We start from the raw sequence: 13,529 nt of genomic DNA, 5'->3' as shown, positions 1-13,529 counted from the left end.
TGCCACCACAGAACCAACTATCTACTTCTGAAGTAGGTCTGAAGAAGGGTCTCGACCCGGAACGTCACCAATTCCTTTTCTCCATAGATGTTGCCTGACCTGCTGAGTTACTCCAGCTTTTTATGTCTACCATTTACTTCTACCTCTGTTTATGTCTACCATCTACTTCTACCTCTCTGACTCCACCATCTGCTGGAACAGTCATCCATTTCTTGTTTGTCTCCAAACGAGAAAATTTCAACACGCTCCCAGCCAACTTCCCTTGTTCCGAAACGTCTCCCGAGATGTTGCCTGACCTGCTGAGTTACTCCAGCATTTTGTGAATAAATCCCTTGTTCTATTCTCCATAAACATAAACCATCTAAAACTCAGCCAGCCATTTTCTTAAGATTTCAGCCGCATCTTAAACTATTAAACTTTCACCCTCATTTTCTAATACCTCCATGGCATAGCAGTGTATCTATTTTTGTAACCACCAGTAGTCAGACAACCCTCGTGTCTGCATCCAGTCAACTCTGGGCTATTGCTCGTCTGATTTTCATCACTCCACCACAACCTTCTGCTACCAAGGGCTCAGGCTCTGAACATTCCTCCCTAAATCGTGCTGCCTCTCTAATTCTAATACCAACCACTATCACCACATGTTGTAGATAACTACCAGGAAATACCTCGGGACATTGCAAAGGTGCGATACAAGGAGTGTTTGCTTCGAATTCCAGCCACAAAAAAATGGACTTGTCAGACACACTCCGGAAGTCAGCTATTTTCATCAATTACCCACCCCCCAGCCTTTAATCAACAGACCTTTTTTTGCCTTGCTCAAGAACTCCAAATCAGGAAGGAAATGCACATGGATCTAAATAAAGTTTCTCCCCCTCTTCCTCTACTTCAGTGTCACTGCATCATCTCTATAACAGCCAAGCCCGTGCCTGCTTAGCTTGAGATCGGGTATGATCAGAAGCTTCCAAACCAGTGCATTCAGCTGAAAGTTGTAAGCCGGGTAAAAATTAACAGAATTATTCATACTACCGACAGTGCACCAACTTGAACCGTCTCAGTTTAAAAAAAATATGCACCAACGTTTTCCTCTTCACCCTTGAGTAAATGGTGGAAAGTCTGGTCTGTGTGATGGACTGGGCTACATCAGATGGTTCCAGACAGAAGTGATTTCAGATCAAATGTCAGACTGACGATTAGATCATTTTCTGTGCAGTAATGATGGCTCTTAGATGTTTACAAGGTGATGATCAGCATTGTGAAAAGCTTTCCCCATTAGCAGGTAGTTCAGTCAGAAGGAGTACCGATTTATAATGAGGGGAATGCTAGGAAAAACATTTTTTCTTTAAAAAAAAAGTAATAATGATCTGGAATTTACTGTCCACTGGGATGGTGGATAAACCATTCAGTGGCTTCAGAAGGCAATTGGGAAAGCAGAGCTGTAGGAAATCAGAAGCACGATACTGTCAAGACTGCGGATGAAAGAGTTGGCATACACTTGATGGGCTGAGTGGCCTACGTTCGTACTGCAACAATTCTAAGGTGTCGTGTTGGTTGTGCTATGGTGGTAACTAGCCGTACATCCAGTGACCCATCACTGCACCCTCTTTCCCCTCCAGAAGATAGACATAGGTCCATGCTGTTCGAAACAGGAAGGCACCTTATAGTTTTTAAAGATCCCAAAAAAGTATTAAAAAAGGAAAAAAATTATAAAGAGAGTTAAAAGGGAACACAAAAGCAACACAAAAGATTATGAAAAGAAAAGGCACTGTGATGTTCATCCAATCTTCCAGACTTTTTCTTTAGGGAATAGAGAAACTAAATTGTGATCTTTAATGACAAATTAACTTTAATCTCCCGCAAACATCTGCCATTATGTCACCTCATTTGGATTCTAGCAACCAAATGCATCCTTCGTTTTCAACCTTCTTGTTCCAACCCAGAATGAGTTGTTAGTTATTTAACTGCAGGCGGAGATGAACAAAAACACCTGTGCCTGATATCACGTGTGCTGAATTTTTCCAGCAGACTCACTTAGCTCAGGAACTAATAAATAATAAACACATGCACATATTTCTCATTGCATTTCATGGACCACCAAGAGCCCTTAATAACAATTTAGCTCATTTTAATTCTCTCAATTTCCAATAAGCAGTTCAAACCAATTTTTCTTATCAAAATATTAAAATGTTATTTCTATTAAACTGACAGAAAAATTCAAAATAGAAGCCAAATAAAATAACAGTTGAAAAAGTAAAATCTGGAATAATTCAGCAGGCCAGGCAGAATTTATACAAAGGCAAACAATTTGGGTTTAAGAGTGCAGAGAAGATTTGCAAGGACGTAGCCAGGATTCGAGGATCTGAGCTGTAGGGTGGGTTGGACAGGCTAGGACTTTATTCCTTGGTGCGCAGGATGCTGAGGAGTGATTTTATAGACATGTCTAAAACCTTGAGTGGAATTGATAAAGTGAACGCACTAAGCTTTTTTGCCCAGGATAGGAGAATCAAGAACAAGAGGACGTAGGGTTAAGGTGAGAGGGGAACGATTTAATATGAACCTGTGGGGCAGCTTTTTCACACAGAGTGGTGGTTACATGGAACGAGCTACCAGATGAACTAATTGAGACAGATACAATAACATTGAAAAAGCATTTGCACAGGTACATGGATAGGAAGGGTTTAGAGGCGTATGGGCCAAACAGTCAAATGGACTAGCTCAGAGCATCTTAATCGTCATTGACGATTTGGGCCGAAGGACCTGTTTCTGTGCTGTACAACTCTATGACTGTTATGTTCTGATGCAGGTTTTCCTGATACATAACTCCACTTCTCTTTCTAAAGAAGGCACAGTCTGCTAAGGGTTTCCAGCATTTTCTGTTTTTAGCATCTACAGCTTTTGATTTTCTTTTAATAAAGCAACAGACTTCCTTTGCAATACCGAAATCTAATTACGTGCTTCCCATGGTCACAAAATACTTTACTTAACTCCCTTCACAAGATTTTGATTTACCTCGTATTAATAATCAAATTTTCTTCGTCGTCAGCTGTGACTCAGTTGGCAGCACGTTCATCCCTGAGTCAGAGCTTTCAATTGCAAGTTTCCAGAGACTCAAGAACAAAACCCAAGCTGACACTCCCATGCATTTCTCAGATTCTTTTGGATAAGACCATGAACACTAAAGGTTCCATGACACTATTTCAGAAAAGAGTAGTGGGAGGGAGAGTAGCCTTCGTATCTTTGCACTGATATTTATCCCTCAAACACATCACTGAATCTACTTATCCTGGAACTATTACAGCACTGAAATACCGTTTGGTCCATTGAATATATTATGGTTCATTGTACAGCAATCCAATCAGTCCCTTTCATCCACTTTCTCCAAAGCTCTGCAAGTTGTTCACTAGAGTCATATAGTGCAAAACAGGCCATTCAGCCCAACATGCCCATGCTGACTATGATGCCCCAGTCACTAGAAACACCTGCCCATGTTTGCCCCATATCCCTATAAAACATTCCTATCCATATACCTGTCCAAATAACTTTTCAATGTTGTTACAGCATTGCCTCAATTATTTCCTCTGGCAGCTCATTCCCTATACCCACCACACTCTACGTGAAGAAATTGTCCCTCAGAATTAGGTTTCAGCTGAGGAGGAAAATATATACAGAGGATCAGAAGGGCAGGTTTTTTTCACACAAAGGGCTGTACATACATGAATTTTGACATTTAAAAGAAGCTTTCACAGGTACAAGAATAGGTAAGGTTTGGAGGGAAATGATCAAAAACTTAAAGTTCTTAAGAATAAATATCACCAGCAATTTGTCCTGGACGAGCCATATCGAAGCTATGGCCATGAAAGCATACCAACGCCTCTATTTCCTTAGAAGGCTGGGGAAATTGACATGTACCCAACAACCCTCCAACATCTACAGATGCGCCGTAGAAAACATTTTATTGGGATGCATCACAGTATGGTTGGGTCAGCTCAGTTCATGAACACAAGAAATTGCAGAGAGTTGTGGACGTATCTCAGACCATCACGCAAAGCAATCTACCTTCCATTGACTCCATCTACACTTAACGCTGCCTCGGCAAGGCCACCAGCATCATCAAGGACCAGTCGCACCCCGGCCAGTCCCTCTTCTCCACTCTCCCATCAGCCAAGAGGTACAGAAGTTTGAAAACACATACTTCCAGATTCAGGGGCAGTTTCTTCCCAGCTGTTATCAAGCAACTGAACCATCCTCTCACCAGTTAGAGTGCAGTCTGGACCTCCTATCTACCTCATTTTCATTCCATCTACTCATTACCACAACACTATTCAAGGATCTTGTACATTTTGTTCAGAATGTAAGCATCATTGCAGTCATTTTGATCCACGACTTAAATCACTTCTGACCCTCTGAAGAAAGTGCTTCTTGGAACATCCCCACCAACTTTCTGGAATTTCTGACCATGACTGATCAAAGTAGGAGGCATTAAAAACCATGGGAGTACACGGAATCCCTGCGTAACTGGGGAAAGGAGCTTATCATCACGCCTACCTGAACATCAGGCACCTTCTGTCCCATATGCGACTAAGTCTGCAATTTCCACATCAACCTTCTCCATCTCCTCAAAACCGGACTGGAATAAAATCTCTCAATCCTGAGGATCTACTCGAGAGGATAATGGCAGGGCTCCCACAGTGATTTTGAGTGGGGTCTTGCAGAAAGTGGACTCAGTAGTGATGAAGTAACATTGATCCCTTTCCAAATTAGGGTGATGTGAGAGATTGGGAACATCCAATGTGCCTAACCACCAAGAATCATAGAAGCGCCGAGCACAGAAAGGGTTATTTCAGTCCACCTCGTTCATGCTGACCATATACCTATCTATGCTGCAGATGCTAGTTTAAACCGAAGATAGACACAAAAAGCCGGAGTAACTCAGCGGGACAGGCAGCATCTCTGGAGAGAAGGAATGGGTGACGTCACCCATTCCTTCTCTCCAGAGATGCTACCTGTCCCGCTGAGTTACTCCAGCTTTTTGTGTCTATCTTCATTATTCAGTTCAGTTCCATTTCAGTTTATTGTCTAATTCAGGAGACAAGATTGTTTACTTGTCATATGTACTCACAAAGAAACAATGACAATATTACTTGAAGAACCATAACAAGCCTGCAAACACAGTACTCAATAGCTAACATAATAAACCAGAAAAAGTCAATACATTAAAAAAAAATACCAACACAAGTGCAAAAAGCTCGAAGTCCTCCACAAACTACTCTTCTGACAGCGTGAAAAGTCACATCCAAAATGAAAATCTTTAACTCAGTGCTGTCACATTCTTAATTTAAAAGCTGAAACTCGGGACAAATGTAAATGAGAAGGTGGCAGCAAAGATGAGATGCCGAGAAATAGTTCCCATGAAGTTATATCTGAGTTGCCTCTGCACCAGTTGTAGTTTTTGGAAAGATATTGTCAAACTTGAAAGGATTCAGAAACGATTTACGAGGATGTTGCCAGGACTGGAGGGTGTGAGCTTTCTGGAGAAGTTGAGTAGGCTGGGTCTCTATTCCATGGTTCTGGTTGATTCTGGTTTATTATTGCGCAAACACCTCATAAGTGGTTATCTCGCACAGGAGGATGACGTGGTGATCTTATAGATGTGTACAAAATCATGAGAGGAATAGATCGGGGTAGATGCACAGAGTCTCTTGCTCAGAGTAGGGGAATCGAGGACCAGAGGACATAGGTTTAAGGTGAAGGGGGAAAGATTTAATAGGAATCCGAGGGGTAACTTTTTCACACAAAGGGTGGTGGGTGTATGGAACAAGCTGCCAGAGGAGGTAGCTGAGGCTGGGACTATCCTAGCGTTTAAGAAACAGTTAGACAGATACATGGATAGGACAGGTTTGGAGGGATATGTGGACCTTGTATGGAACAAGCTGCCAGAGGAGGTAGCTGAGGCTGGGACTATCCTAGCGTTTAAGAAACAGTTAGACAGATACATGGATAGGACAGGTTTGGAGGGATATGTGGACCTTGTATGGAACAAGCTGCCAGAGGAGGTAGCTGAGGCTGGGACTATCCTAGCGTTTAAGAAACAGTTAGACAGGTACATGGATAGGACAGGTTTGGAGGGAGATGTGGACCTTGTATGGAACAAGCTGCCAGAGGAGGTAGTTGAGGCTGGGACTATCCCAACGTTTAAGAAACAGTTAGACAGGTACATGGATAGGACAGGTTTGGAGGGATATGTGGACCTTGTATGGAACAAGCTGCCAGAGGAGGTAGTTGAGGCTGGGACTATCCCAACGTTTGAGAAACAGTTAGACAGGTACATGGATAGGACAGGTTTGGAGGGAGATGTGGACCTTGTATGGAACAAGCTGCCAGAGGAGGTAGTTGAGGCTGGGACTATCCCAACGTTTAAGAAACAGTTAGACAGGTACATGGATAGGACAGGTTTGGAGGGAGATGTGGACCTTGTATGGAACAAGCTGCCAGAGGAGGTATCATATCATCATATCATATATCTACAGCCGGAAACAGGCCTTTTCGGCCCTCCAAGTTCGTGCCGCCCAGTAGTTGAGGCTGGGACTATCCCAACGTTTAAGAAACAGTTAGACAGGTACATGGATAGGACAGGTTTGGAGGGATATGTGGACCTTGTATGGAACAAGCTGCCAGAGGAGGTAGTTGAGGCAGGGACTATCCCAACGTTTAAGAAACAGTTAGACAGGTACATGGATAGGACAGGTTTGGAGGGAGATGTGGACCTTGTATGGAACAAGCTGCCAGAGGAGGTAGTTGAGGCTGGGACTATCCCAACGTTTGAGAAACAGTTAGACAGGTACATGGATAGGACAGGTTTGGAGGGAGATGTGGACCTTGTATGGAACAAGCTGCCAGAGGAGGTAGTTGAGGCTGGGACTATCCCAACGTTTAAGAAACAGTTAGACAGGTACATGGATAGGACAGGTTTGGAGGGATATGTGGACCTTGTATGGAACAAGCTGCCAGAGGAGGTAGTTGAGGCTGGGACTATCCCAACGTTTAAGAAACAGTTAGACAGGTCCATGGATAGGACAGGTTTGGAGGGATATGGACCAAGCGTAGTTGGGACATGTTGGCCGGTGTGGGCAAGTTGGGCCGAAGAAGGGCATGTTTCCACACGGTATCACTCGATGACTCTTAAGTGCAAAAAGCTCGATGTCCTCCACTAACTTACTCCATCCACTCTGACAGCCGTGGAAACTCACACCCAACATGAAAAAAATCTTCAACTCAACCCTGTCACGTTCTTCATTTAAAAGCTGAATTTAAACTCGGGACAAATGGAAACGAGAAGGTGGCAGCAAAAGATGAGATGTCGAGAGAAGTTGTTCTTCCCCCCCTGAAGTTTTATCCGAGTTGCCTCAGGCTCTGCACCAGTTAATCAGGTCAGGGCTAAATCTTCTTACACAGGAATTTTGATCGAAGCATTTTTTTTTTAAAAAGTAAGTGACAGATTCCCGCTTCTGGAGTGAAAATAAATCAATTTTCTGAAAGACTTACCCGCGTTAAAAAAATAAATCAGTTTGATAGCAGGAGCGGAGCGCTGAAGGGAGAGATCCACAGGCGGGCAGGCGGGCGGGCGGGCGGAGCGATTGACAGGACGAGTCGAGGCCCAGCGCCTCCCCCGCCCGTCAATCGCACGTGACTGGCAGCCCTTACATCCAATCGGTGATCGCACTCTGTCGGGAGGGCGGGTCGATTAATTAAGTGACGGGCGTGGCATCCAATTGGTGATCGTATTCGGGCGGAGGGCGGGTTCAGTTCCAGCCAATGGACGAGCTCTTCGGCCGCGACTGATGGACGAATGCCGCGCCCAATCGGTGATCGAACTCGAGCTGAAGGCGGAGATAGCCACAGCCAACGGGTTGGCGCGAGGGGCGGGCACTGGAGCGGTAACTAATTGACAGACATCACATCCAATCGGTGGTCGGATGCGAGCGAAGGGCGGAGAAATTCTCCGCCAATGGGCTGCCTCGGAGAGGCGGGCGTTGGTGCCCTGACGGATCGGCAAGCGCCGCATCCAATCGGTGGCCTGACCTCGCTCGGGGGTGGGGATTCTACAGCCAATAGGCGGTCGCAGGGGGCGGGTACTGGGGAGGTGACTGATGCACAGACGCCGTATCCAATCGGTGGCCGTGTGCGACCGGAGGGCGGAGACTTTTGTAACCAATGAGCGGTCGTGGGGGGCAGGCACTCCTGTCGAGACTGATGGACATGTCGGTGATCTGATATTCGGGTGGTGGGCGGGGACAGTCTCCGCCAATGGGCGGTCTTGGGGGCGGGTACGGGGGAGGTGACTGATGGACAGACGCCGTATCCAATCGGTGATCGTGTGCGACCGGAGGGTGGAGACTTTTGTAACCAATGGGCGGTCGTGGGGGGGCGGGCTTCGGGCAGATGATTGACACCGGATGACCAAGCCCGCGACGTGATTGGCCGGGTGGGTGGGGGGGAGGGGGGTGAAAGGGCAGAGCGCATTGGCGCCATTTCTCGCTGGCCCGAGACGCTTTCGGCGCCTCTTTCAAAGGCGCTTCTGCCCCGCGGCTTGAGGCGAGCGGCCGGTGGGACGACGGGCGGGGGAAAAGAAAACGATCTGCCGCCTTTACCACCACCGCCCAAATCTCACTGCAAAATATATTGCCCCTTGAAAAATGCAGCTTAAATCTAACTGACGGCTTTTCCATTTCACTCTAAAAGCCAGTTACTGGACTGGGGGGGGGGGGGGGGAAGGGGGAAGGATTCCCCTCCAGTGGGCCCGCTGTCGGTGTAAATGTGTGAGGGGCAATGAGATGTGGGTCCACGGCTGTCGTCCCCGGGCCAGGGCTCTTAAGGCGAGTATGTGGCTTTCAACATGAATTAAAATTTGTCAATATCCCTGCTGAGAGGCACGTCTTACTCTTGAAAGAAGCCTCAATCGTTTGTCATCCCTTGAAGTCACAACATTTAATAATCTAAAGCAAAACGACATGATAATTTTAAAGCCTGCATTTTTCAATGATTCTAACTCTTGTCAAATGCCCATGGCTTGTAGGTTTCTGAGTGATAAGGGGAGAGTTTGCTGATATGGTTGGGATTCTTGATATGGCCGATACAGTGGAGGAATATGATCAGGTGAGAATATGCTTTGTTTTGTTGATCTTTATAACAAATTCTTAACCGTTGTGGATCAAGGTGTACATTTTGAAAGTGATATTATAAATACTGTCAATGTTACCTGGTTATTACATTTGGGTTAAATTACCTATAACAGTTAGTTCTAAATATGTATGAAATGTCATCAGTATTTCTGTGGACGATCCTCCCCATTGCCAGGGTATGTGAACCAATGTTATTGTCTCACAAACCAACATCTCTACCACTGAAGCTTTACTTAAAACGCTCGTGGTGTTGGACAGTGAAGAATCCGGGCTTTGGATTAACAGGCTGCAATATTTCAATGTTGACACTATTTGACACCATTTTGAACGTGATATTATAAATATTGTCAATGTTACCTGGTTATTACATTTCAGGATAAATTACCTATAACAGTAAGGTCAAAACCTGACAATGATCTGTGGGAGTACTTAGCCCATGGATGTTCAAAGTGGAAAAGGAGCATTTGGAATGGCGTTGAGAAGTTGGAGTCCATTTGTTAGGAACATTAAAAAAGCCTGACATTAATGAGAAAGAGTACGCAACCAAACTATCTAACCACTGGTTCTATCAAGTACCTCCTGCCTCATCTGTGCCTGGGTCATTTATTGCTTTAATAATGCAAATAGTAGAGTGAATTACCAGGCATAAAGAGCAACTAGAAAGTATATGGGTTTGCCTTGTCAAGTGTAATAGAATTTCGTTTTTGGATGATCTGCAGGAGTCTAATTATTAACTGAGCAGTGACTTTTCAAGTTACTTATCCACTTGTGTTTTTAAAGCAAATATTGATTTAAGGTATGAAACATGATTACATTTATTTTGCAGCCATGTAAGAAGCAGAGGAAGGATGTTGAGGAATCCCCCACAAACACAATCAGAAGCTACTTTTCGCCAGTGTCCAAATCGGTTGACGCATCCTCTCCATCACACAAATCCAGCAACATACTTGATTACTTCAAGAAAACTCAAAGTGGACAACGCGTTACTTCACCAACAACAGTTGAATGGGAAGGGGAAAATTCAGAGGGAATATCTGTGAACAGTAAGGAATTAACAACGGACTTGGAAGGCAAGCATCAAACCCCAAAAAGGAAACTGTCTGGTAAAAGAGTTAACTTACACGATAGGCTCTTGGCTTCTGAGTGCAATGCGATGGATGAAATTAGTGATGCCAGCAGCTCGAGTGTTGAAGAAGTATGCGACGTAAGGTCTGGTGTCGGGGTTCTTGGCAGTGATACAGCCGCACTGATCGCTCGGCTTTGTGCAGAGAGCCAGGAACTGTTTGAAGACGACAAGGAGGATGCTTCTTTTGATCTTGACACCGCTACACAAAGAAAGACAGCAGCAGGGGGCAGAAAGGGACAGTGTAAAAAATCTGTCAACCTTTCGAAGAAGTCGCAGAAACAAAAGTTTGGAGATAAAGAGGTGCATTCCCCTGGACCGATGGATGTTGAGAATGTGGCAAAGGACGATAGCTGTGAAAGCAGCAATGAAAGTACCGTGGCTTCCCAGTTTGTGGTCATTGAAGATGAAGGAACATGTCTCAGTGAGACAAATGTAAACCCAACTGCTGAGGAGACTAGTTCCCTGAACAACAGCACTGTCATTGTGTCATTTGAGGACTTTATGAAGAACCAGGAGAATGAGGAGGTTTTGCCTGAGAAAGGGGCTGGGCTCCATTCTGAAGTAGTCCAGGAGTTTGACAAGTCTGACAGCCTAGTAGAAAATGCAGACTTAACAGTCCCTCAGACAGCGTCTCCTAAAATCGTGACTGTCCATGTCCAAATTCATCCCAGTCCTGTGTCTACCTTGCCTCGCGTTTCCAAAGTAAAACGGCACAAGATAGCATCGATCTTTTTGCGAAAGAAGGTCGACCCTGAAGATGAGGTAGTTGAGCACCAGGCTGCAAACCCACATTGTACAGATGGTGCTGACCCAGCTCCTCCCAGAAGATCCAATGTTGTGATAGCTGAGGAAGAACTGGAGTTGTCCGTGTTGGACCTATCAGACAAGAGTCCTGTAAAGACCAAATGTGGTCGTGTTGAGAGGGAACAGTTTATGAATGCCTTCAGGCAAACCTCCTCAATGGAACTGGCAAAAAACGGGGTCAAGAAGATGACACAGAAGCCAAGAGGCTCAAGGGAAGGATTAGCACCAAGTGAAGCAGCAGCAGAAGAAGGTAGAGAGAAGCTTTGCCAAGAGAAAGAAAATGAACAATCTGTTGAGCCTGTTATGTCAAACCAAACCAGTAAAGATTCCAGGGTGAAATTAAAAAACCGTGGAAACACAGCCATGAAAAAGGCGAAAAAGCTAAAAGGCAAAAAAAGTTCCCAGGACTTTGGAAAAGCAGAGTGTAAAAATGTAATTGATGGTGAAGAGAAGGAAGCTGGTCCAAATGTGGGCACATCAGAATTGAGACATTTAACGCGTATTGATCCAGCAACTACTCGATCAAGTGAAACTTGCAGAGTTACAAGGCAAAGCCTTAGACAGCAGAGAGATGTTTCTATCCATTGTCAGACTCCAAATAAGCCCATTGCAGACTGTCTGGGAACCCCAGTCCATGTATCAACCCCAAAACGAATACACTGTTTCTCAGAAGCAAATAGCATCTACAAAGCAGAAATGCTTCCTGTCACCTCTAACCAAAGCCCTATCAGGTAAAGTGCTTAACTCCTGCACTTATTGTCTGTGTACCTATGTATCTCCTGATCAACTTTACATGATATTAATATATTTTGATATGAAGGTATCTTTGAAATTTGTTGTCATCGTGTGACTAACTGGTTGTCATAATACAGGCAATTAGAATTTGTTTAATACTGAATGCAATTAGTGTTAATATTGGAATAGTGAAGTGTTAGGAATGTAAGGGGAGAGATACTATCACAGGAGTGCTGTAATTTTTAATTGAAGGTTGTTCTCTTATTAAATCTTATTTTCCAGACTTGGTATTAATGGAAATTAATGTAGGTTTTCATATTTTAAGTGTACTCTGAACTTCCATATACCTGTTCTAATATTATTTGCTGCGTGCTTATTTAATTAATTTGAACTGTGTGTGTTATCCCAAGGATATCAGTGTTCTACATTTCTGAGTGCAATCTCCATGCTTCATCAGCTTAAATCGTGGAAAGCCTGTCAGTTTAGTGACATTTGTTTTTGCAAACCTTAATTATTAAACCAGGCTGAAATACTAGTTGTCGCGGCATGCAATTCAAAAGATGAATTGTGAGCTTGTCTCAAAGTGGAAGACCATTACAGCTTCGGTATTTGTGATTTTTCTCATCATAAAATGTTTTACTATTTGTGTGCTAAATTATCCTGGTGATAACACTGAATAATAAATTACTTGTATTCCAACAGTAATTACTGACAGTTTTTTATAAAACGGAATTAATTATGTATGAAGGAACTGCAGATGCAGGTTTAAACCAAAGATAGACACAAAATGCTGGAGTAACTCATCTGGACAGGCAGCATCGCTGGAGAGAAAGAAAGGGTGACGTTTCGGGTCAAGACCCTTCAGAATTAATACTAATTAATCGGAACTGAATTAATTATGTCCATCTGAAAAATTGAACCAATAAATCTGCTGTCACATGCCTCAAATATTAACCTACAACTGACTTGGAGATCTAGTGCTGAATACATGGAATCTAGGCTTTTTGTTTTTTCTCTTATGTTGTACTATATAGGAAACATTTGTAAATGATTGTTTTTATTCTTGAAGCAAAGAATAATGCAGCTCAGAAATGGGTGATTCACTGGTAACCTGCTGCAGAGGAATAGCTTACGCCTAATATTTGAATGTTTAGTCATTGCATGTAGATTAAAATGCGATCTTGCTGGGAAGAAAGTCTGGATGCAAAAGTCTGCGTGTGTGTATAATTGTTTATTGTGTTGGGATTCTGTCCTTACTGAAGTGGTGTACAACTTGTGTAGGAAGAAACTGCAGATGCTGGTTTACACTGAAGATAGACATAAAATGCTAGAGTAACTTAGCAGGACAGGCAGCATCTCTGGAGCCAAGGGATGGGTGCCAGTTCGGGTCGAGGACAGTCTGAAGAAGCGTCTCGACCCAAAACGTCATCCATTCCTTCTCTCCAGAGATGCTGCCTGCCCTGCTGAGTTACTCCAGCATTTTGTGTACATTTTGCCCTGGGGTTGCTAGATTGGCAGTGGATCCCAGGCAGAGGTCAGTTGTAGAGTATCTAATGTTGCCCAGCTATGTCTAACTGACTGGAGGGAGGCCCTTTGGTATTTACAGCTTCGTTACACCCTCATTTACTAAGTGGGACAGGGCTTCCTGCATTGTTTGACGATGTCTGGGCTCATGCCACTTGGGA

The 13,529-nt window shown here is 44.0% G+C and overlaps 2 protein-coding genes across 4 annotated transcripts in view; one reads left to right on the top strand and one right to left on the bottom strand.

Moving 5' to 3' along the window:
* Nucleotides 1–7,649, bottom strand: part of crlf3 (cytokine receptor-like factor 3) — a 40,895-nt gene extending 33,246 nt beyond the window's left edge. For both annotated transcript variants that reach the window (XR_013547418.1, XM_078401471.1), the window contains exon 1: nucleotides 7,543–7,649. The gene's annotated coding sequence lies outside the window, so the exon portion shown is untranslated. The remainder of the gene's footprint in view (nucleotides 1–7,542) is intronic.
* Nucleotides 7,650–8,884: 1,235 nt separating this feature from the next.
* The window catches only part of atad5a (ATPase family AAA domain containing 5a), a 41,425-nt gene continuing 36,780 nt past the window's right edge, over nucleotides 8,885–13,529 (top strand). For both annotated transcript variants that reach the window (XM_078401465.1, XM_078401464.1), the window contains exons 1-2: nucleotides 8,885–9,153; nucleotides 10,006–11,840. In XM_078401465.1, the coding sequence (XP_078257591.1) occupies nucleotides 9,106–9,153; nucleotides 10,006–11,840 (1,883 nt within the window). In that variant the 5' untranslated portion in view covers nucleotides 8,885–9,105. The remainder of the gene's footprint in view (nucleotides 9,154–10,005; nucleotides 11,841–13,529) is intronic.

This window comes from Rhinoraja longicauda, chromosome 6 (genome assembly GCF_053455715.1).
Source record: "Rhinoraja longicauda isolate Sanriku21f chromosome 6, sRhiLon1.1, whole genome shotgun sequence".
Classification (NCBI taxonomy): Eukaryota; Metazoa; Chordata; class Chondrichthyes; order Rajiformes; family Arhynchobatidae; genus Rhinoraja; species Rhinoraja longicauda.
Note: the sequence above shows the minus strand (reverse complement) of the source record. Positions and strands in the feature narration are given on the sequence as shown.